This window comes from Accipiter gentilis, chromosome 5, assembly GCF_929443795.1.
Source record: "Accipiter gentilis chromosome 5, bAccGen1.1, whole genome shotgun sequence".
NCBI classification, from domain to species: domain Eukaryota; kingdom Metazoa; phylum Chordata; class Aves; order Accipitriformes; family Accipitridae; genus Astur; species Astur gentilis.
This window is the reverse complement of record NC_064884.1, coordinates 35,355,102-35,379,240: the sequence shown is the minus strand read 5'-3', so window position 1 is coordinate 35,379,240 and position 24,139 is coordinate 35,355,102. Positions and strand designations below refer to the sequence as shown.

Genomic DNA, 24,139 nt, shown 5'->3' with positions numbered 1-24,139 from the left:
AACTGTTAGGCAGCAAAAAGAAAGATTCAAATTTATGTTTGCATGTAAATAAATTACAATATAAAATTATACTGAGGGAGACCATTAAGGGGAGTATAAGATTGAGTATAAGATTCTGACAAGTCCACGAAAAGACGGGGGGATGAGAAGAATCCTGGGTGTATTTCTATGTAAATGTGAGATTCAAAATTAACAATTTTTCAGCATAAACTTTCCATCATGCAGCAGTGAGTGAGTCCCAGTGTTTTGAAGAGTAAAAACAATCACTAATAGTATTTCCATCTCCTTTTATTTTCCTCCATAATTTTTAAATGTCAGGTCTCAGATGCACTCTTGGCTCCAAAGACTTTTTTTTTTTTTTTGACCCCCCCAAAATAAAGTATTTTTCTTTCTTTTCATCTTCAGAAAATAAATAAGGTTACTCTTTGTCCCAGACATTTTTGGGATATTGGAAGCTGTTACCTTTCTGTAATGCCAGGACAGAAGTGGTTGTTTCAGACGCATGCCCCAAAGGAGTGTTCTTTAAAAAATTGAATAATTAGGGCTTTAGTAAGACACTAAGGAGACGCTGGTGTCCTGTCTTTCTGGGCTGCAAAACTGATGAGGCTGTAGGACCAGTCTAAGAACTCAAGGCACTTGGTACTATGAAGATACACAGCTAAGATGAATTTCAAATGACTTTATATTGTCAGTGCCGTACAGAGCAGCGTGAATATTTTCTGCTATTTGTGAATAGATTTTCCGGGAAATTAACTTGAGCAAACTGTGGAATGAAACACTGTGGTTTCTCATAGCCGTAGTGTTGTGTCTGCACTTAGCTTAAGTATGCTTCTCTGTCCTTGGTGAGAAAAGCAGAGTGGCTTTTTTTTTGGTGATTTGTGGATTATTTTGTATTTCTATTCAGTTCCAGTTCCTGAAGGCATGCATCGGTATAAGAATCTTCATTTCCATTTAATATAAAATAATCATTTAGCTCTTACAATTTCAAAGAAATCTTCAAAGAATGAAATATGTAAGCCATGAAGACTCTAAAAAGTCTCTGAAAATATTGTATATTGTAATATCTCTTACTTTGCAAACACGTCTTGCAATTTTATAGTCTGTGCTCATCAAATATTTCGGTTATTGGTAATGTAAAAATCACAGGGACAATCTACTTGAATAAGATGTGAAGAGCCAACAATACACACTTCAACACTGCAAGACTTATGAGGTTGAAGAATCATGGCTTTCAGTACTATGCGTTAGGATAGACACAGAAGAAGTTACTGTTGTATGATGGGTAGCTTTCCTCACCTCAGTTTCTGAGGCAGTAAAAAGGAGTAATTTTTCCTGATCTTGTTTTTATTTTTAATAAATGATAAAATAGAAAGTTCTTTGCAAAGAGGCTAATGACCAGTGTGGACTAATATTGGTTGGCTAATGTTGATGGGATAGTGTGTTGTGATGGTGGTGTTGGACAGGAGAAAGGAGCAGCAGTATCTCTTTCCGTTATTGTTGAATGGGCTCATTGGCTTTAAATGAGCTTATGTTTCAATACAACAAAAAACCCAAGCCTGGTTAATTAGATTCTGGGATTTCATTAAAAAAAAAAAAAAAAAAAAAGAAAAAAAAAAAGAGAGAGACAGAAAAATGAATCTGTCCCTACTGAGCTTCATTACTTTTATTTTTATTTTCTTTTAAGAGAAAAAAGATTTCTACAGAGAAGGCTGTCAAATTAACACTGGTATATGCTTCTCTAAGGATTTCCTAAATATACCATTTTAAAAGGTTATCTTATTAAACCAATTCCCATCAGACACTTCTCTGTCAAACCTTCCCTGAAAAATAATCCTTGCTATTTCTGGCCATTGATTAGACAGGCACATAACAAAGGCATGCCTCTCCTCTCTTTAGATATTAGAAAGCATAGTCCTAAGCTGGAATTCATTGATGTCTGTGGATTTTGAGTCCTGAGGTAAAGACTTCCCCACAAAGGTAATAAAAACTGAGCTAGCAAATATTACTTTCATTGTCTGCTAATTGCATTACTTTTTGTCCCCAAAATCCTATCCTACCTTCCTGTTTTCTTGGCTGGCAGAATTACATGGCACACATATGTAATTTATATACATGACTATAATATGACAGAAGGCTGTCTTTTTGGGGAGCGATATTTTAGTTCCATCATCATGACATAGTTCCAGTTTCCCTTCTATTGTCCGTACAAAAATACAGTTTCCAAGTCATAACTGAATTCCTGGTGAAAGTGTTATGATGTTTTAGCACTTACATTTTAGGCAGTTCAAGCATCTCCTTGACCAATACTGGATCAAGTTCTAATTTTGTTAAACAGATGTATTTATTTTTTTAAAATTATTAGTCAGAATACAGTCATGCATTTATACCATATTGGATTTCATGTGTCTTGTAGTACAGTTAAACTTGATGTTAATGCAGCAAAGATAATAAATAACATCGTTGTAGTGATCTCATTCTTTGACTGGATCAGTCTTCCAGGGACAGTTCTGTTCTTCCTCTGCCAAAACTATGTAGTTCCCATTAATACAATGCCAGTCTTTCACAGCTAATTCTTTTTAACTGATGTGGCATCCTTTGACTTTATTGTATTTCAGAAAGGATTAAAATGTAGTTTCCAATGTGCAATCGCTGGCTGTGAATGTGGAGATACTGTCTCTCATACAAAAAACAGTAGCTGATGAAAAATGTCCTTTTCTTCATGTAATTGGCAAGGAGTTTTATATTTCTGTATCATTTAAATCATGGCAATATCTAGAGGCTTTCATCAAATGAAGTCCCATTAGCTAGACAGGGTGAAATGGTGGAGGTCATGCAGTGTAGAAAGGAAGAACAATTGGGGAAATAACAGACAAGCAGATGGGAAAGAGAAAAGGATGGGGTGGCGAGGGGTTGCTTAGCCATAGTCGGAGTCACTTTACAGGAGACAGTAAGCGGCCCTATTTCACAGCATCGGAGACTTAGATGGCAAGTGTCACAGGATGAAAACTGATTGGTAAATAGAGTTCATTTCTGTTCATGCGGATTCCCCATTGGCTTATATCTGTGGTTACTACATAGATGATACACAGGTTTCATACCTGCACAGCTCTGCCACCTCCTACCTCTTCCCCCAATAACAACTGCAGAGTGAAGTTCACTGCACAAATTTAAAAAAATGCATGATGATTTCTAATTAATTAGTAAACAAAGTCTGATTTTTAATTAAAGGTTAATTTGCTGAAAAGCTATATTTTTGCTCCATTTTAAGTAAAAACATAATGTTGCATTTCATAAAGATAATGTAAAAAAAAAAATTGTTTTTCCTGTTCTTTCCATCAGCGTTGTTTCCTAAATGTTGTCAAATGGGGCATTGGGTTAAATATTTTTCCTCTTTTACAACTGGAAATAGGATTAATATGTGTTGGTTAGATTATGAACTATTTATATTTCAAACAGCATTGACTGTCCTGTAGTAATTTACTACTTCACCTTCCTTCTCCCCCTTCTCCAGTAGTTATAATGTCACTTGGGAAATTATGGTATCGCCAGTGTATTTATATACCTGTATTTATATATTTATACAATATTCTTACTTAAAAACTCTCAAAATATCTTCACATCCACATTCTTTCCCAACAGTTGTGTGCTCTGCCTGCCATGGACTTTCTGAAAAGGTGATGACCCATCATGAAAGTGACCTTGATATTGTCCTTGCATTCCTTCCTTTCTCTAACTGACCAATATTTACTAATGCTGAGCAATCTCATTTATTTTTTGTTGTATCCCTTGGACAAGTAAGTGTTACCAGAACACAGTTAGAGGATTCAGAATCAATCTCATGGTATTCACTAAAGAGAAGTGATTTGCTCCACGTAGAATAGCTGCTCCCTCAAAGCTCAGGCTACTATAAGACTGTCCTCTGTGTCCGCTCCTTTTGCATGGGTACATTAAGCCTACTCATGTATTAGTTCTCAGTGGGGCAGGAAATAAGGAGTTTTAATGCACCAGGAATCAAGTAGAGAGGAAGGTGGAGGACTAAGCACAGGTGGCCACCAGTGGAAGGTAAAAGGCACCCTGGAAAACTCAAACAATTTTCTGTTCTAAGACAGCAGGAAGCAGCTGAAAGCACTGTGCCTGTTTGGCTTTTAATCACATCTCCGGTTTCTCCTCAGGTAGTACCAACTGTGCAATCTTCCTTTATTTACAGCTTGCAGGTCAGAATACACTAAATCTATAGAGCTCTTTATCTTGCTCTGTCCTTTCCCATTTTTCTTCCCTCATCTCTTCTATCCTTTTGTGAGTAACAGTCATTGTATCCAAATTATTCAAAGATTCAGACTGCTGTTCTTACATTTGTCCCACAACAGTATTTTTATTGAAAAGCTGTTTTCCTTTATTTTTTCCACTATTCTGCTTTTTGTTTGTTTTTAAATGTGCATGTGACATACCTTGAGGTCCGTAGGTTTTGTTGGTATTTCAATGGATGAATACAAGAAAGTATTTTTTTATTTGGAATGCTTCTCTAGAAATAACTGCTTTTTCCAGTTCTTATGTATAAACATGGATTTAAAAATTTGCATTCAGATTTTGTTGATAGAGGTAGACTAGATTTAGTTTCTTTGAGATGGATTCTTAACCTTTTACATATCATTCAGCCATGGAATAAAAGGAAATAACAATGCTGGGAACTTGTCAACTTCTCCTTGGCTTTGCATTTCCTTTTCTTTCTGATCATCAGGAAATGGCGATTGGTCCAGTTTGTTGTCATGAGCTTCATTCTCTTTTCTGTCTGCACATGTGTTGCATGCTTGTGGTGACTATAGCAATTGTACTTGTGAAACAGAAACATTAAGAAAGCCATGTTTCCTGTCTCTAAGAGATTTTAAAAATCACTCAAAAAAAGAAGGGATGCTTCTGCTGTGGCGTCAGTCAGGTCATTGATGGATGCCATCAGATGTTCTGCCCAGTGACCTCAACTCTTGGCTGAACGTGGCCATGACCTATGGGTCTCCCCAGCTCGCCTGGCTCGGGCAGAGTCAGACCGAGCCCCGGGGGCAAGGTTCTGCCCTGCCCTGCTCTGGGGTCTCCTTCGGCTCCCGGCTCCCCAGCCCTCAGGGAGCAGCTGGCTCTTGCAGCACCCTGGCAGAGGGCTTTAGTTAATGCTATATGGTTTTTACTCTTCTGCCTTGCCTTGCCCAGAAATGCAGCGGATTTACTCAAGAGAAGTTTCTGCACAGTGCCTTTTGGATTTTCTTTGCATGTCTCCTGCTACTGCATGAAGCAAAGTAACAACTATCTATTTTCTGTGAGTCCATACCCATTCTTCTCTGGTGGGATTCATGAATGGAAAAGGAAAAATATTTCTCTCTCACTGTGTCATGTAAGAGGAAAGGCAGCTTACACACTCTTTCACAATTGTGCCCTTGTGCAAGAGCTGGACATAATCAGGTTCTGTTTTTAAAAAGCTTACTTCAGTTTTCCATTAGTTGTGACATCATCGCTAATTAATAAAATTTCATCCTAGGAACACTTTGATTGTTCTGGGGACAATAGATTAATAAAATATAAAAGAAGTTTTGGCTTCCTAAATAAGAGCATAAAGCTTAAATTACAATAGCAGATTTGTTGTCTCCCTAGTTACATGACTTGTACTTTCTCTAATGACCCAAAGAAGATGACAGGAATGAGCCAAATTACTTGAGGAGAGATTGCATAGACCATAGATCTTGCTGAGCTATAAGATCTCCAGGGCTCCCTTCCAACCAAAATTATTTCATGACTACATAAATAAAGGGTAAAAGCACAGCCTCTACATCAGAAGCAAAGCCTCCATCCTTTCCTGGGAAAGATGAGCATTAAGAGGAGTTTCCATCGGGAAAACATCTGGTGCCAGAAAAGATATCCATACCTATTGCCTGGAAGAAGTCTTCCAGTTCAAGTACAACTTGGGATCTAGAAAGAAAACAGCTGCCCCCTCAATTTTCAGTACAGAATGAACAAAGAATAATCCTGTGTTTCAACCATTTTGAAATTAATCTGATTATGTTGTGCATTAATTTGGTGGTTTGGTAATTTAGACACCTTGAAGAATGGAGGCCTTCTCAGTTGTGACTTTGTTGCATTTTGTATTCTTATTTAGTCTAAGGAAATGTCCGTAGTTTATTCAGTGGTACATTTACTTAGTTATAGGTTGGCTTGACCATATAAAAAGCATATGGAACTATTTTACTCCTGCAATTTTAAGCATGTTTCAAGTACCTATAAAAATAAATGTAGTCTGAGCAAGATTTTGGCAACTCACTCTTTTTCTAAATGTACATCTGTTCACAATTTTTATTAATGTTTATAACAGATTAGTGAGTTTTATCCTTTTTTCATAATATCTTCAACATACCTTTCTGATTAGCATAACTTAGAATGAAACCTATCACTTCTAGAAAATCTTCACTTACATTGTTCTCTCAAACACTTGGATAAGTCTGCATATTAGTCAATTCTTTTAACAGAAAAAAAGATTCAATAGGTGTTTTTTCTAATTCCTAGATAGGCTGGTAGGCAGGTGTTGCTGCATGCAAACTCTGTATTTACGTATGCAGCTCACTGCAGCTATTCCATGCCTCAGAAGCCACAAAATGAGGTTACTATGGGATGCAGTGTAATACCACTCAGCTGCTGCACGCTAGCAGGAGCCTGTGTGGACATTTTCCTTACATCAGTGAGTATCTGCCATCCTAGCGCTCTCGGTGATGCCAGCACGATACCTAGAAGGAGTAACACTTGAACAATCCGAATGATAAACTTACAATCTAGTCTTTAATCAGTGGCATTTAAACAAGATGGTGCATTTCAGCGGTTCCTCTGAGCAAGATACCTGATCATTTCCAGTTATATTTTGGACATATCTTGATTTAATATGGATTGGATACCAGACACCTAAATGCCTAAAAGGCTGCTACTGTCCTGCTTGATAAGGCAGATTTTCTTAAGGCATAGAGGTTAGCTGGGTGATGTTGAACAGAGTTTGGTTTAGGCAGGCAGATGATTGTACTTAGATTTCTTATTTCATATCTGTGTAGCTACATGAATAAACATTTGTGACTTTAAGAGAGCCGTAAGTGCAGAAGAGTAAATCAATAATACTTTTATATATTTTTAAATTGCTCTATAACAGTTGCTTTGAGTCAATTTTAACAGTACTACCTGCACAAAGCAGATTATTAAAAAAATATTCAAGGCATTACACCTATTTTAATGTTCAGCAACTGTTTGTGAAAAGACTGCTTAATTTTCAGGTGAATTCATTGTTCAAATTCTTCATTGATTTCTTGGTTTGCAAGTGGTTCAGGACCTGTTCATTGCAGACACAATGAAATGCTGTGTTAGTAGGTTACTGAAGTCTAATGATTTTATTTATTCTATGAAAGCCTTAAAATATTACTTGATTCTCTCACTGGAAAGGGCTAGGTGCTTAGGTGACTCACTAGCATAGTATGAATTGGGTATTTTCCATATCAATACCTAATTTCAAATGAACAATTTATGAATATTTGAGTGGAAATTATCTTATTCATAAACATTCATAGTAATCTGAATGTTCAAGTATCCACAGAAAGTGAAAAAGAAAGAATGGCAGATATGGCCAAATTTAAAATAGCTTTGGCAGAAACAGCTGTTTATGGAAATATTAATCTAATATATGTTAACTTTGATAGTTTCACAAGTTTTGTGATTTTTATCGTGGGCTTTGGTATGGAATGGATAGAGGGCTCTTATCTATGGCTACCAGTTCCTCTGCAGACACGGTTTCACTGAAGGGCTATCAAAGCGATAAGCATTTCCTGCATAAATATGTGTGTAAAGGTTCAGTTTTCAAGCATGAGTGTGGAAATAGCATTCCAGAAACCTTGTACTGGTATGGAAATAGGATATATGCAAACCAGTAATAGCAACCTGATGCAAGCTGTAGGATGTCCTCTTTAGATCTGCATATTTGAAATTTGATTTCCTTTGAAAAAAGGCCTATAAGCTTGGTGCAAATAGGTCTTAAGCATTGTCACGTGAGATGGCTACAGTAAGGGATGGCTTGAGGGAATCATATAAGAATATATCCACTGAAGGAAAATTCTGGACTTTCCTATGAAAGTCAACATCTTGGAGAAATCTAAAGGCTGGTACTCAAAGTATTTTTGAGCTCACACAGTCTGTGTGAAAAGAGAGATGGAAACGTGATTCTAAGACATTTCTCTGTTTTCCTGTTCCTCAGCACCTCAACAAACAAAGCAAGGAGAATGTGCTTCTCCTTTTTCAGCTCCTGCTTAAGGAAGACACCTATGAATCTTTTAGGAAGCACCACAAATTCACATCCAAGCATCCAGCAAGCTCTGCTGGAGTGGCAGGGAGCAGAGCGCCCTGTGTCTTTACCTGTTCTCTTTCCTGTATGTGCCTTTCCGTGTATTTCTAGCCTGTCTCCCCTCCATATGGTATCTCTCTTTCCAGTCCTTCAGATCTGGCCCTGAGACTTGAGTGGTTTGTAGTTGGCTGGAGCAGAGGTAGGAAGCACTCTATTCCCCTTATCTGCCTTTGCGTGGTTGCACAGAAAAGACCTCAGACTCTAAGACTTTCAGAGGAGGTGGAAGTCTTAACAAGAACATTTCTTTCTAACTGTCCTCCCTGAAAAGGGACTACAGTTGAGTTCTCTGTGGCAGGAGCTACCTCTTACTATCTAAGTTCATTCTTCAGTGGACTCTTTGTGCACGTAATTTGGAGCACAGCAGCAGCAAGGGGATAAAAAAAAAAAATCCCCAGGAACTGGTACAGAGAAGCAAAGATAAACCTCTCTATTTTCAGATTTGGGTGTATTAGTAAGATGTTAAAAATCTTGGATTTGGCCACACATATTGGAGCCCAGGAGCACCTTATATGAGGCACAATGTTAAGATTAAGGCTTCCTATTTGTGTGTGTTGTTTAAAATTGGGTAGTCTCCTCCTCCCTACACACGTGCTTTCATTTGAAAAAGATATTGCAGTTTCGTGTGCCTCATGTTGTAAATTTCAAATAAGCAGAGCAAGGCTTCAGTCCTCTTGACAGTCTAGGGTGAAAGCATGTGTACAGCTTTTGAAAAATTCGGCTGTTGCCTTAGAGAATGTACGGTTGCTGATTTTCAAAGATATGCACCATTGTGCACCCTTGAGAATGGTAAAATCTTTCCTGTGTGAAAGCAGCAACTACATTTACAAAAAGCTGCACATGCTAACCGTGTCAAGAATCTTCACAGTAAAGACTCCCCAAGATCACGCCTGCATGATAGGCAGTTAAATTACATTATGTAAATTGCATGCAAATATATGCACCACATACGATAATTAAAACTTTCCTAAATACATATTTGCAAAATACAATCCATCATGGTCCATGAGGTTATAATCTACATTTTTTAAATGAGCGGTGCAAACCCTCTGAAAATTCACACAAAAGTGAATGATAATGATTTGAAACATAACGACCTATCATTTATCAACTTGGGTTCTTTGCAGAGTGTCACTCATTCAGAAAAATCCACCGATTCACTAAATAAAACCTGGAAGCCCTTACCAACAATTTGTGCTTGCATAAAATGTAAGAGCTAATGTGCTACTGTGACCGTGCACCTTCAGTAAATGTGGATGGGAAATGAAAAATTGCATATGCAATGTTGTGAAACAGGACCTGTCAAGACCAGAAAATTTACTAAGAAATATGACAAAGCGCTTGCAGAAAGTGGCTTTGGGAATTATTTTTAAACTTTGTCTTTCAATTTCTCTCAGAAAATAGCACCTTCTGTAGGACGTTAGAGTTCAAACCATGACAGGTACATGTAGCTGTCTCAAAGGGAGCAGGGTTGACTGATAAATCATACTGGTCTCTTTCTGAGTTACGCTGGTGGTCTGTAGAGATGTCCGGACCAGGTCTGACAATCTGTAGTCCATGGCAGGATTACAACCCACAGTGGCATAGTAGCGCTGTGGGAGTTAACAAGTCTAAAGTCAGTAACTGCACAGTCTGGCACCAAATACTGCTCTTGTACCTCCTTTTTGAGGAGGGGGGGGACGGGTCGACTGCCAAGGCAGCAGTATTTTCTCTCCCTCTTATTTTCCGTTGCCCTCCTGGGCAGAGTTTTTGTGGTTTTCTCCTCCTCCTTCTGTTTTGCACAGCTGATATTCCCAAGATGCTTTCAGCCGATTTGAGTCAGAACTGACCTGTGAAGCTCAACATCTAGGAGAAATCTAAAGGCTGGAATTCAAGGTACATTTGAGCCCCACACAGTTTGTGGGGAAAGGGAACAAGTACAAATCTCACAGTACCTTGTGACGCTGCAAAAGGCAGGCAGCTTGTGAAGGTGATGACTCCTGCCTACCTCCATCTATGCCTACAGGAGCAAAACTGCTGGCCTAGAAACCTCCTTTTTTTTCTTTCAGCTGACAACATTTAGTGAAGTTGATTCTTCTGGTTTTAAGGAGGTCAGTCAGTACTCAGCAAGCCTCAGGTTTTAGTGTGACAGTATACAGCCTTTCAGCTTGGTCTTGCCAGCAGTGAGATACAGGCTTCTCTGTAGCCATGGGACTAATCTCTGAAGATGCCAGGACTTGCCACACATGTAAAAGTAAAACTATGCTTTTTAAAATTCCTGGTTTGGCAACTGAGGAAAGCTCTCCCACCTTTCAGTGCAAGTATGTAGCACTTGCAGAACAAATGAGTGCAAAATGGCCTTTTTTTCTCCTGTTTGAAATAATGCTCATTAACAGTAACAATCAGCACCTTTCAGCTGACATTGGTGATCACTGGGATTGACTGCTAATGCATAAGCCTACGGAGGAAAGTCACTTTGCAAGTTGCTGATTTGTGAATATTGGACAGTTTCAATTTTCTTTACATGGCATCTTCTTTTTGAGGCATGTGCTACACAGACACTGAATATCTTTGGTAGAGTTCCCTATTGCCAGAGAATAGGTCATCCTCCTTCACAATAAGCTAAGTTGTACAACTCCAGCATGCAGGCAGGAGAATCTGTGCTGGATTTTCTGATGGGGCTCTGTAAGAGAAGACTTTCATAAAAAGAGAAAATTGAATTTGCAGGCTTCCAGGTCTGACCAGCTCTGGAAATCTAGGGCATTGGCATTTATCAGAACCAAATAACAAATTATTTAAACTCCACTTATCACTGTGTAGGGGTTTACAGCATTTTGAAATGCCTCTAAAGCAGTGTCTGACCACCACACAGAAAGATGATTTTGCAAAAAGCACTTTACAAGTAAAATGTCCAGCTTTTTATTTATATAAACCAGCATATAGTAATTGTCCTTAAAAATAAAGATATTGACATATATAACAAAATGGCATGGCACTTTGCTGAATGTTGGATTCTTTTTGTGATGCTGTCCTCGTATTTAAATCTATTAGAACTTTATCATAACAGCAGGCCAGCTGACAGCCTTGAGAGTAATGATAAAAAGGCATTCAGGAACGTGCTCTGTGGGAATGTATATTGATGTGACAAGGAAATTATATTGACATGTGCTTTAGTTTTGTTGAAAGGAGAGAAAGGCAAGAATGTAGACTCTGATCCTTCTGTGTGACAGTTATGGTCACCTGGGGCCCTGCTACCCCTACCTGAGTGGGATATCTGCAGGCAGCATCTGTGAAGCTTGAAAGTTTGAAACTAGTGTTTCCAATTTACATTGGTATAGCTACATATAACATTGTTTTCAAAGTCGATAAAAATATCCACTGGCACAGGAACAGAACCTGTACAAACAAAAAAGAGAGATGGAAATTATTTTAATATGATTGATTTATTTGGTTTTATAATGACAAGAATATCTGCCATAGGCAGAAGGATTATTGCAAAAATAATTCACTTAGCATTTTAAAGGGCTTTTTGCTCTTAATTTCTTTTATATATTTTATGACTTGGCCAATACAGCATAAACCACCCCCCCACCCCCCTCCTTATCATAAATGCAAACTTCTTAAGAAAACATTGCCTTAGCTAATGCAAAGGGAGTTGACAAAGCTGCTAATGATCCAGCCCTTCAGACAGAAGAGTCTAAATCAGTTGCCCCCTACAGCTTTGGGCCGTCAGATCAAGCCTTGTAAGGGTGCAGGAATCAAATTGTCAGTCAGTGTCCATGACTGCCAAGCACGTTTCGTTTCGTTTACCTGTGAAAGGATACTTTCTCCTACAGTAATCACAGGGCAAGTGGTCTTCATAAACAACAGCATGTTTTCTTTTTGCATGTTTGCTTATTTGGAAAAAGCATCTGGAATAGTAACGCTCTGAGTGCGGTGTGGGGAAGCAGAGCTGCTGCTGCATAGTGTAAGAGTTAAGTCCTGAGGAGATGAAAATAGAAAGCCTGATTGCTGGTTGTCTCATCAGCCCTTGTGAAAAGCAGCTGACAGTGTTCATGTTTGGAAGAGGAGAGGAAATTGGAAATCTATTACATTTCTCCTGGTATTTCAGTCACCGGCATTATATGTGTCTGCAATTCAGAAAATACAGAGAGGCTAAGATGCTGCGGCCACAATTCAGAAATGTCCATTGTGACACATTAGCATAATAGTAAACTGGTTAAGAAAAAAATAGCTTTGTTTCTTCAAACTCAGCCTGTGATAATGGGAAATAGGAATTCTGAAGCTAGTTGGGGTAGCTCTGGGCTTTTTCTTCATGATTTTTGTTTGTGACTGAATGCTGAAATTTGGATTTGGCATCATGAATGTCAGCCATCAGGCTGGGACTTGGATCAAGAGTAGCTTGCAGAATATCAGTGACCATTTTGATTGTGATAACCACCATAAACCCCTAACAAAAGCAGTTGGTTCTTTCTCTCCTAAGAGCAAACAGAGTGGTTGCTGGTTTGACACCCACACCCTTGTCCCTCACTGTTTCTGTCTTCACACTTTAAACCCCCTCACAGAGCTTCAGATCAACTGTTGCACAAGACACCTGGCATGTTTCAAGGCCAGAGTCACACAAAGCTTACAATGAACACTCATCAGGGAAGGCAGTTTGGGTGATGGATATTGGGCCACCTCCTGAAATCTTGAGTAAAGGCACACAGAAAGATGGTTTTGCAAAAAGCGCTACGTGTGGTGCTACTTGCTACTCAGCAGGATAAAAGAAGGAAAGTAGGTGGAAAGTACTCGATTCTGACAACGAAAGAATAGTATGTGCTGCCTTTTTTTAATGAGGTTTCATTTTTCGGTTGAATCAGCTATTGGTCTTGTGATTCTGTCACTGACATGCACAGTCATCTGGACTTCAGTATCATGCTGTTGCCCAGCATTAGAAATGTACATTTTTTTAACATTGTCTTTTGGAACACTATCCATTTATTCATACAGCACTAAGGATGCACAGTTCCCAAACAATCCTTTTTTTTTTTTTAATGTGTATATACACACACACATATACACGCAGTAAAAAGGAGTATAGGCAGAGATTATAACAAGATCTTAGGTCTCTGATAATCCTCCCACGGCTGCTGGTAGGGCTGCCTTGGCCCCCTTAGCGCACCTTCCAGCACAGCCAGCCTGCAGCCGCCAGGGCGGCAGGGGTCCCCTAAGACTCTGGTTTACTTCCTTGACTTTACTGAAAGTAGAGCGAAACTCCCATACGAACTTCAACACATATGAATTTTTTCTCTGATTCCAGTGCCTTTTCTTCACGTTTAGCTGCATACTAAACTTATGAGACGGATTTAACAATTCAAGGAGTTGAAGAGAGAACAAAAACATTTGGGGCCAGAAAAAGACAAAGACACATTAGGTGACAATCTGGGTTCCAATTTAGGGGAACTTTTCCATCAGCTGCCCTCAGAGAACTTGAAATACACTTTCTCTTGCCTTTGCAGAGTTGCTCTGCTTTGCCTTCAGAGTGAATGTGACAATTTTCCAAGATAAACTTACAGGGGAGGGGAAATAAATCACTCTAGTGTTTGGCTGGTAGGAATCCAAGCAGTAGAGGAACTACCTCCTTTCTAGAAAGTCTTGTAAAAAATGGCCAGATTTACTTAATCTTTTCGACACGCTAATGTTTCTGCTTGAGTCGACAGTTTGCAAGCCATAAACATTGTGACAAATAATGAAGTAATCATGCAATTAGGACTCAATTACTTATGCTGTAGGAGCGACCTCTTGCTTGTTTTGCTCCCACATAAGAAGAAATAAATATTGTGTCGTCTTCTCCCCTCTGGTGCTAGTTTACAGCTTGAACCATCTGAAATCCAGGAAGTTTGTTCTCCTGGTTTTACCTCTGTAGGGTTATCTAGGCCATGGTCTGTTGTGAGGCAGCCAGGGTGCACGGCACGTTTTCCTAGTTGCCCTCAGCATACGGACAAGCGTGTGTGTGGGGGGGATGCAGAGACGATGAGCTGTGGCTTCTTTCCTTCTCCCAAACTCAAGGCAGTCTAGTGGGGCAGGGAGCAGGGATGGACAAATTGTGGCTTTGGAAAGCTGTGTGCTCCTGTGGCAATTCAAGCGCAGCTGTCAGGCCGAGGCCGTGCCACGTGCCTGTCGTTCAGGCTCGATCGGTACGAGGGCAGGAGCTGGGTAACCCGCAGCGCCGGCTGTAGGAAGAAGTGCCCCAGCAGGTGCTGCTGGGTTCTGCCTGGCAGAGAGAGCAACTTTGGGATACCGCATGGTGCCCAGCCCTTTTCCACAGCGGGGACTCTTCAGCCGTCGCTGTGTCCCTCTCGTGACCCGCTCCCTGTGCCTCCCCCTGCTCTCCGCTCTCGTACCGCAGGTGAGGTTGCAGCACGCACACACGCCTATCTTGTGCTGCTTGGCTGTATGAAGATACGGGTCAGTGGTGTGTAGGCTCAGAAATTTTGGGCAGTTCTACTGCAAGGCATTGGCAAAGGGGCAAACAGAGAAGAAATCCTGGCTTGACGGTGCCACGGAGTGCCATCTTGAAGTATAACTTTTTGTAAGTCCCCAGGCCTGGGTTGGAAGGAAACTGTCAATCGCTCACTCAGTGGGCTGCCAGATATCCTATGTTGTATATAACCTCCTGTAACGGAGGCTTGGGTTGTGTGTCCCATAGAGAAAGCATTTGGTACATAGGCTTTTCTGTATTTCCATGGAGACCTGCCATTTTTTCCAGGTGCCTCCAGCACAGAGGCAGCAGTTAACATGAATGGCAGCTGAACCATGCGGCTCTTCAGCCTGGTGGCTGGGGACCAAACACTCACACGTGCCAATGCGTAGTCGCTTTATACCTGTTTGACTAGAACTGTGACAGAGCTTGCTACTTCATGTCTGGTCTATTTTCCGTTGTGGAGTCCCAGGCACATCTCTGGCGTCTCACATCTATGCCCTCAGCTGGTATGGTCTGCACGCCGATGCTCTTCTGAAGGCTGTGTGTGAGAGGCTCCTATCAAGGACTGTCTTTCAGTCTGTCTGGAGTGCAGGGTGTGAAACCTCTTTTGGGTGAAACAGAGGCTTCTCTCTTAGTGGTCAATTGCATTTTTTCTCTTGAGCTCTTTGCCACTGGAAGTGCTTCATCTGTCTGCTTTTCGCAGCAGTAGTGCCGCTGATTTGATTGTGAGTGGATAGAGCTAGATCTGAGGTGCCAGGATAATCTATTTCTCTCATGACATGCCCAGCATATTAAAATTAAGCAATGGCCCTGACTTACATTTGCACTTAAATTAGACCGTAATAGCACTGTTCTTAGGGGACCCTAATAAGAACTGGAGAATGACACTAAATTGATGGACTTCTTGTTAAAAGAAATAAACTAAAACTCAGATGCTAAGCCCAACGGACTTTGTTCAAACCTGTTAAAATAGACTTTCCATGAAATAATGTTGTCAAGAAAGGGTTTTATCTTCAGGTTTTTAAAAGTATCTCTTACGTGAATAAGCAGAGGAATAAAATAGAAAGCCATCATTTACTTAAAAAAAAAAAAAAAAGGCAAAAAGGAGGAGGGGAAAAAAAAGCATGTTATCACAAATCCCATGCAGTGCAAGAATAGCACGTGGTTTTCTTTTTAGTTTGGTCAGCTTTATTGAGTATTCTTATTCCATTCTGTTCCAACACAATGCATTTCTCACTTTATGTTTGATGTGAATTATTCTTCTAGCTGTAAGATCCATGCATGCTGAGATCTCTTCTGCAAAACACCCAGGATCCTGGCTCAGTTTCCTTTGCATCGATATTGATTCTTTCAGTTTCCATCCCTTACAGGACAGCCTAAATAAGGCAGAATCTCTTCAGTCGTAAAGGCATCACACCAGAAGCTATGCCCAAAAGCCCTTTCCAGAGGGACAAGGATAAATCCTCCTCGTTCCAAATGAGTTAATGAGGACTCTGCCTGAAATCAGTCAGACTGCTCATTACAAGTCTCCATCACTGTGCTTTCTTCTTTCCCTCTCTGCCTGAATTTGAGATGTACCTTTAGATTCCCCCTTAATCACTTGCTTCCAAGGGTGTTGGCCTGCCTTTGGTTGATTTTTCAAAACAAGCTACCTGTCTTTGTGTAATAAGTGCTTTTCTGCCTCTTTTCAGTGATGGTTGGGCAGACAGAGATGAAGTCATTGAAGGTTATGAGCCTGAAGCAAACGGAGGCATCACTATCAAACTGCAGTCTCCAGAGGTCTTGTCATTTGATGACTACTATCTGAAGCTGCGTCTGGACACCAACACCCGCAACCCCTGGTTTCCTGAGTTCTGGCAGCACAGATTTCAGTGTCGCATCCCGGGGCACCCACTAGAGAATCCCAACTTTGAGAAGAACTGCACTGGTAACCTGTTAACTATTTTCCTGTTTGAATCTGTGCTCTGGCAAAAATTTGTCTTTGGTCTTTTTTTCATTTCTTTTCTTTTCTTTTTTTTTTTTTTTTTAAATTTATAAATCACTGGTGAAAAGTGCCAACCCCAAATCGTACAGATATAAATCCCAGCTCTGACAGGAGCATGTTTGGCACTGGTTGCACAGCCTCCTCTCAATTTAGTTCTGCTCTGCTATAGTGACTTGTTGCCTTTTCATGTTTTAGGGCTATGTTTTAGGTTGACAAGTGTGTCCAAATTTGTAATATGGCTTGTGAAAAATAAGTAACTATTACATTTTAACAAAAATAGGAAGAAATTTAAACTTTTTTTCTCAAAGTCAGCTTTTCTGATCAGCTGAATAATCAGGAAATTCACAGAAAATATTATGGCAAAAAACAAATTATAAAGAAAATTTATGAGTCTTAAAATTGACCCATCATCTCCTTCACCCTTTCTTTTCTTCACCCATTAAAACTTTAATAGTTTGTTTCCTCTATGTAGCACTTGTACAAAAAACATGCTGTCCTACAGATAGAAGTAACAATCAACTCATAGCAAGAGAAGTGTATCTGTACATAAACAGGTTTTTTCTTCCATGGCAGAATCTGAGAAAATAAATTAAAATGTTTTAGGAAGATTAAATTTATTAGTAAATTGAGTGAGAGGTGATCACTTTTCTGTAAAATACTTGCTGAATAACTTTTGTAAATTTTTTTTTGTAGTTTGTAAATATTTCATTTCTAGTCAAAAAGGTATACTCTGATAGTAAGGAAGTTACTCCATTAGAAACAAAACTAATGAAGCCTGGCTTCCTATGGATTTCTGTCCTATTCTTTACATCTCTACCTCCTCTAACCTGTAGCAGTAACCTCAGTTGGTCTGCATGTGCTCCCTGAACTGAATTCCCATAATGTTTCCACTTCATCCCTTCTCCATCAGTAACCCTTCTTAAAAACAGTTTCCACGTTACCTTTTGTCTCCCCCCCGCAGTTCTCTTGTTAGCAGCTGAGACACATCGCCAGATACTGTCACTGACTCGCAACTGGCCTGACGTGCTGACTGGGAGACAGGTGGCCCATCTGGGTGCTGAGGGGCTAATGACAAGCCAGATGGGCTAAATAAATGTTGAGGTTATACTGATGTTTTTTCCTTAAAGGAGTCATTAACTTTGGACTCTACCAATATTTAATTGGCTTTGAGAGTGCTTCAGCTCAGACAAAAGAGTTAATGTAGGTCAAGAAGGGCAGATATTACTAAGGAAATTACTAAGTTGAATGATGGATGCACAGTGCAAATGCATAGCTTGCTTTCTTAAGAAAAGAAGGTTAAAATTGCATTGTTTTCTTCATTCTGTTCACATAAATACATTTCATGCTCATACTCTATAAAAAGTTCTCATTTCTGAGGAATCTCAGCAGCTGTTGTAAACACGGGTAGCTTGTTATCCAGCCTCTGTTTGGTTATGAAACTAAAAACTTTAGTCTGAACCAGCATAGTCATTCTTTGTCTGCTGCATCAAAGGCAAATACCAGGTGGCGAGTTCAAAACAGCCGAGATGGGCTACTTCTGCACAGAATGTGTAGATGCGTTTTGAGACAGCGGTTGCTGTAGACTCTAAAATTGTACTTGAGCCAAAAAGCCGTTAAACAAATTCATGGAAGAAAAAAAATAAGGGCTGTCTTGTGGGAGAAAAAACAAACCAAACCACCCCAAACTGACTCAGGACATCTCAGGGTTGAAGCCACTGGACATTGGAGAGGGTGCTGCAGAGGTACTGTTACATGCCTGCCCTGGTGTTCTGTGCTTCTCGAGGTGCCAGGTATCAGACACAGGAACTACTACATTCTGATAATGCTAGTGAAACACAAAAATATTTCTCTACATTTGTAGACTCTGACACTTCATAGTCACAATTCGGGCACTCAAACATCTTTCCCTCCTCTAAAAAGCTGTAAGATTTTTTGCATGAAGCCTCAAAATGTGCGATACTTTTTAAGCTTTGCTGAAAAGCAATCAGCTCTTAAATTCGGTGGTGAACCACTGATAACCCTCAGGCTTATCACACACAACTAAGAAGTTCCCAAATGTCTCAGATCACCAGAGGGAAGCACCACAAGGCACCTATTCCCAATAATGGCATACCTACAGAATAGAGACCTACATGTCCCCAGTGAGTCTAGGGGCAATAAAATACTGTATTCATTTTTCTTTAACTGTGCAGAGCTGACTGGTGACTATCTGGCACCACCAAGCTTTCTGCACACATATCTTTATCTGACCTTTCTGCAGGGTTAAGAATGTCACTTCAAATACTAACAGCTTCAAAGCTTGCTGGTGGAGCCTTTCTCTCCAAGCAGGTCTAGTCTGACAGTGCCAAGAAACTGCCTTCTTTACTTCTCGCAGGTTTGGAGACAGGCCTTTTCACAAACTCTCTGTAAAAAAAGGAGTCTGAATTGCCTCTTCCCTCCTCCACAAAGTATCTCCATGCACCAGTTTGAAGGAGAGAATCCATGCTGCTCAATAAATAATAAGCATTAATATTTGAAATCCACTAAAAGTGCCAATAGACGAAGTTCTGACTTCTTTGTGGTGCTACAAATTTAAGTACTGCTGCTACTACTGCATCACCCCAGGAAAATTATCAGTATTCAATACTTGTATCAAGCGTCTTAACTCCATTATATCTGAGAGCTTTCACTCACAGTATTCCATCTGTATTCCTGTAACAAAGTACGTAGGGTCCTGCATTATGGAAAAAGCCGAGTCCCCTGTGGTTCCAGGAGTCCATGCACATTATTAGCATGCGTTGTGACTATCTATGGGTCCTGATCTGTCCTGTGTTCCAGAATTGCACTGGTGGTCCTTACTGAGAACAAAGTACACCCATAATTTTGCATAGACAGAAATTGATTCAAAGGCAGTAGACTGCTCATGTTCATCTTCCGTGTGTGGAGCATTAATATCTCAGGAAACTAATGAAAAAGAAAGCCAAGGACAAAAATACTTGTGATATTTAGGGGAGCCTAGTGTATTTGTATTTACCCAGTAGTGGGTTGCCTAGGAGCAGCCAGAAACAAAAAAAGAGAAGGCAATGTTGTTCTCTGACTACCTTATTAAGAAAGATTCAGAATACTTGGACCTATCCATTTTGAAAAGGAATCTAATTACAAAGTTTGCATTTGAGAATCTTCAATTACTGCCTGCCCAGTATAATTTGCTCATATGCAACCTAATCACTTTACTGAGTGATTTATTCAGAATTGCCACTGGAATGTGAAGTTCAATTTTCAGCATTCATGGATAGGCAAGGACTTCTCCTCAAGCAATTACAGCTGCAATTTCTCACACCCTGTTACTGTTGAGTCAGCACTTGCTTAGGATTGCAGGCTCTCTATGAAGGAAGGGAAAACCAGTTCCTAGAAATCCCCCTTCTCTGATGATACTGCTTGAATTACTGGAATTACTGCTTGAATTCCCTCATTCTGTCCCTGAGAAGACTGATGCTGTCCTTCAGGAATTCTCATGTTACACTGAGCTCTGAATGTATATGCATATTTTTGGGGGAAACAAGTCTATCTGTTCTAGACACTACTGGAAGGAAGCAAGTCCAGGTACGTTCTACTCTGTGAAGTCTGTGGGATGCCTAACAAGTGGCCACATTTTCAGAATAGCTTATTTGGAGGTACTAGGGCTATATGGTAGTAGCATAAATTCTTGGGAAGAGAAGGCAATCATTGAGAGTTTTCCAGGGACTGCTTTTTAGGACCATCCCTTCTTGCAAAAAAAATTAAACAACATTTCCCACTTGGGTGGCAGCCAAATGAGTGGGAGCTATTTTTGACTCATTCTTTGCTAAGGTTGTAGCCAAATGCCTCTCATAAGGGAATGCCTCTCTCCCTATCCCTCTTTCTCCCTCCTCCCCCTCCCCCTTTTCTCTCTCTCTGCTATAGGAGATATTCTTCCTCAGCACAATAGGATTCAAATCTAGAAGTTTTCTTATATGCAGATATGTTGGATCTGGCTGGGATGAAGTTAACTTTTTTCATAGCAGCCCTCGTAGTGCTGTGCTCTGTATTTGTAGCTAGAAAGGTGTTGATAACACACCAGTGTTTTGGCCACTGCTGAGCAGTGCTGGCACAGCACTGAGGCTCTCTCCACAACCACCCACCCAGCCCCGCAAATGCCAGTAGGTTGGGAGTGGGCAAGAAGCTGGGAGGGGACATAGCCAGGACAGCTGACCCAAACTGACCAAAGTTTCCATACTGTATGATGTCGTGCTCGGTAAGAAAAGCTAAGAGAAAGGAGGAGGAGGAGGGAGGGTGTTCGTTATTAAGGTGTTTGTCTTTCAAAGCAACCACTACATACTGAGGCCCTACTTCCCAGGAAGTGGCTGGACGTTGCCTGCCGGTGGGGGTAGAGAATAAATCTTCTTGTTCTCCTGTACTTCCATGCATGGCCTTTGCTTTTCTGTATTAGACTCCCTTTATCTTGACCCATGAGTTTTAATTTTATTTTCTCTCCCCTGTCCTGCTAAGGAGGGGGAGTGAGTGAGCAGCTTGGTGGGCACCTGCCAGCCCGCCAAGGTCAACACACCACAGTAGAAAAGAGGTATTTGTATATGACCATTCTCCTGTAGTTTCCTTGCTATCTAGCAGGCCAAAACCACTTCCAGTACAGAGTTCTTCTTAAACTGTCCATGCCACTAAGGTACTTCCAATGTTTTCCCTGTAGTAGCTACATTCTTTAGGAAACAAAGCATGTCCTGCAACTCTGCATGGACCCCTGACTCCTCATGAGGTTCAGAACTTCACACCATTCTTCATGCCCTTCAGATGAAAAGTCAGAACAGAGCAGACCATTTTAACACTAACAGAAAAAAGCTGTTTGTTTCTGAATTTGAGATACTAAGAGGCTATCTAACTCAGGATGGACCTGACACTAAGTTCCTTTAGTACACAACCTCAGGCATTGCCCCAAGCAACAGTCATAACTTGTCTCAGTTCATCAGACAACTCAGCCTTTTTCACATTTTGGAGATTGTACAGAGATTACACGCTGACAGCAAGATTAGGTGATAGACTGTGTATGTCAGGCAACAGAGTTCAGGTACCCTTCCAACAGTTCTGTAGGATGTTTTCTCCTCCCTGATCTGATAGAAATAGGCCAAATGGAAGTGTTGTTTGGGTTTTGGGTTTTTTTGTTGTTTGGGTTTTTTTATTTTTTTCTCACAAAACTACAGTGACAAATATTTCTCTGTTGGACTTGGTGAGCCCACATAGGCCAGAATTAAATGCAAGTCACACTCACACAGAAATGGTGAGGAACTAAGTGCAGTGCAAATACTTGTACGGAGGTCTAACTGCTCTTTTACAGAATGCCTTATTCATCTCCTGGCAGATAATACAATGGCTGTAGTTTATGTAAACTGGGTGGGATGACTACTCCCCTAGTACTACCCAAGAGACAGTTATGAAAGTGGTTATGGAACTGATGCAAACATCACATTATGCTCACAGCAGTTCATCTGCTGGGACAACAAAATACATTGGCAGGCAATCAGCACAGACATTTTTCAACAGAGTGAAGTGGAACAAAGTGGGCAATTCATGATTCATTCATCGATTCAATTGGTCTTTGAGGAGAAGGATTATTTGTCTGTGAACGTATTTGTGGCAGGCAAGAACAAGAAATGTAGATATTTTTTTGTTGTTCCAAAGGAGGTCACAGTCCAAGTTCCCTGTAGGATGCTTACTCATACCATGGTCACGCCATAAGGATTGCTTTATCTGCTAATTCCTGTCTCGGTCCAAGAGAACTACAATCAGTCTGAGTGCAGCCAGAGTGACAGAATCACAGACTCGCTCAGTCTGGAAGGCAGCTCAGGAGGACTGTAGTCCAACCCCCTGCTCAAAGCAGGGTAAGCTATGAGTTCAGACCAGGTTGCTCAGGGTTTTATTCACTGGGGCCTTGAAAACCTCCAAGGATGAAGGTGGTACAGTGTCTCTGGGCAACCTGTTCCACTGCTTGAATGTGAAAAAATTTTGCCTCATATCCAGTCTGAACTTCTTTTGTTTCAATTTATGCCCATCATCTCATCCTCCCACCATGCTTCACCATGGAGAACCTGCCTGTCTCTTTTTGATAACCACTCCGTAGGTATGAGGGGCTGTTGTAAAGTTCCCCTGCAGCCATCTCTTCTCCAGACTGAACAAGCCCAAGTCCTTCAGCCTGTCCTCAAGGGGCAAAGACTGCGGCTCCGGATCATCTTGATGGCTCTCTGCTGAATGTGCTCCAGGTTATCAGTGTCTTTCTGTATTGGGGGATCACAAACTGTATGCAGTATTCTAGATGCAGCCTGATGAGTGCAATTAAAGGCTGGTGGTAGTGGGGAGGTAATCATATGTCACAGTCACCGGCTGTGCTATCAATACAACCCAGGATGCTGCTTGCCTTCATTCCTGCCAAGGATCTGTATGGCCACCATATTCTTGCGTCAAATGTGGTCCCAAGAAGTTGTATCTTTTCCCGTCTTCTTTCTGCATCAGCAGACTTGCTCAGAAGGAGGATATAAGTTTTTATCACACCTAAGTAGTTCTGGATGTCCACCATAAATCTTCATAGCATGTCAAATAATGGGCAGAACATAATAATGATAGCAGAAAAGAGCTTGTGAGGAAGACTAAATACTGCAGAAAAGGCATTTATGCTTTGGTATGAATAATGCAGAGTCATACTTCTTGAGAAAAAAACCTGCAGGGAACATAGATTATTTTGTCACTGTAAAGATCTTGAATCATCCACTTTGCTTGTATAGTCATAAGCTGAAAGAGATGTGGAGCATGGTGTAGAGAGGTTTTAGATATTGGAGACCCACAAAGCAACACATGCAAAGAGCGGAGCAGTGTTACACGAACGTAACAGTTGAAGTACAAGAGTAGTGTAGTTATGTCTATGGGACTTTATACCCAAGCTACTAAATCCAGTCATTTCAACAAGTGCTTCTGGAGCCAGCTTGACTTGATTGCCTCTAGTTAAGATTTCTCTGAAAAGCATCCCTAAGTGTTTGCCACCGTTATCACCCACTCATTAAAAAGTAACTGGTTTTATCTCATCCAGACATAGACAGAGTCCTTATAGTTTTAGTGAGGTTGGGGTTTTTTTCTGACATAGGATAATACTGTCTTTTTAGAAGATCTACAGAGCCTCTACTCGTGCCTGTCATGATGTTTGTTTTCCTGTATTTGTCTGTGAAGTTCTCCTTGATTGCACTTATTGCACCAGATAGGAAGATAGAAGACTGATGGCTGACCTGTTGCCATCCTCAGACAGTTT

The 24,139-nt window shown here is 40.5% G+C and overlaps 1 protein-coding gene across 3 annotated transcripts in view; it reads left to right on the top strand.

Moving 5' to 3' along the window:
- GRM1 (glutamate metabotropic receptor 1) overlaps window positions 1-24,139 on the top strand; it is a 194,312-nt gene that overhangs the window by 109,228 nt on the left and 60,945 nt on the right. For all 3 annotated transcript variants that reach the window (XM_049800563.1, XM_049800564.1, XM_049800565.1), the window contains exon 4: window positions 16,544-16,779. In XM_049800563.1, coding sequence (XP_049656520.1) covers window positions 16,544-16,779 — 236 coding nt within the window. The remainder of the gene's footprint in view (window positions 1-16,543; window positions 16,780-24,139) is intronic.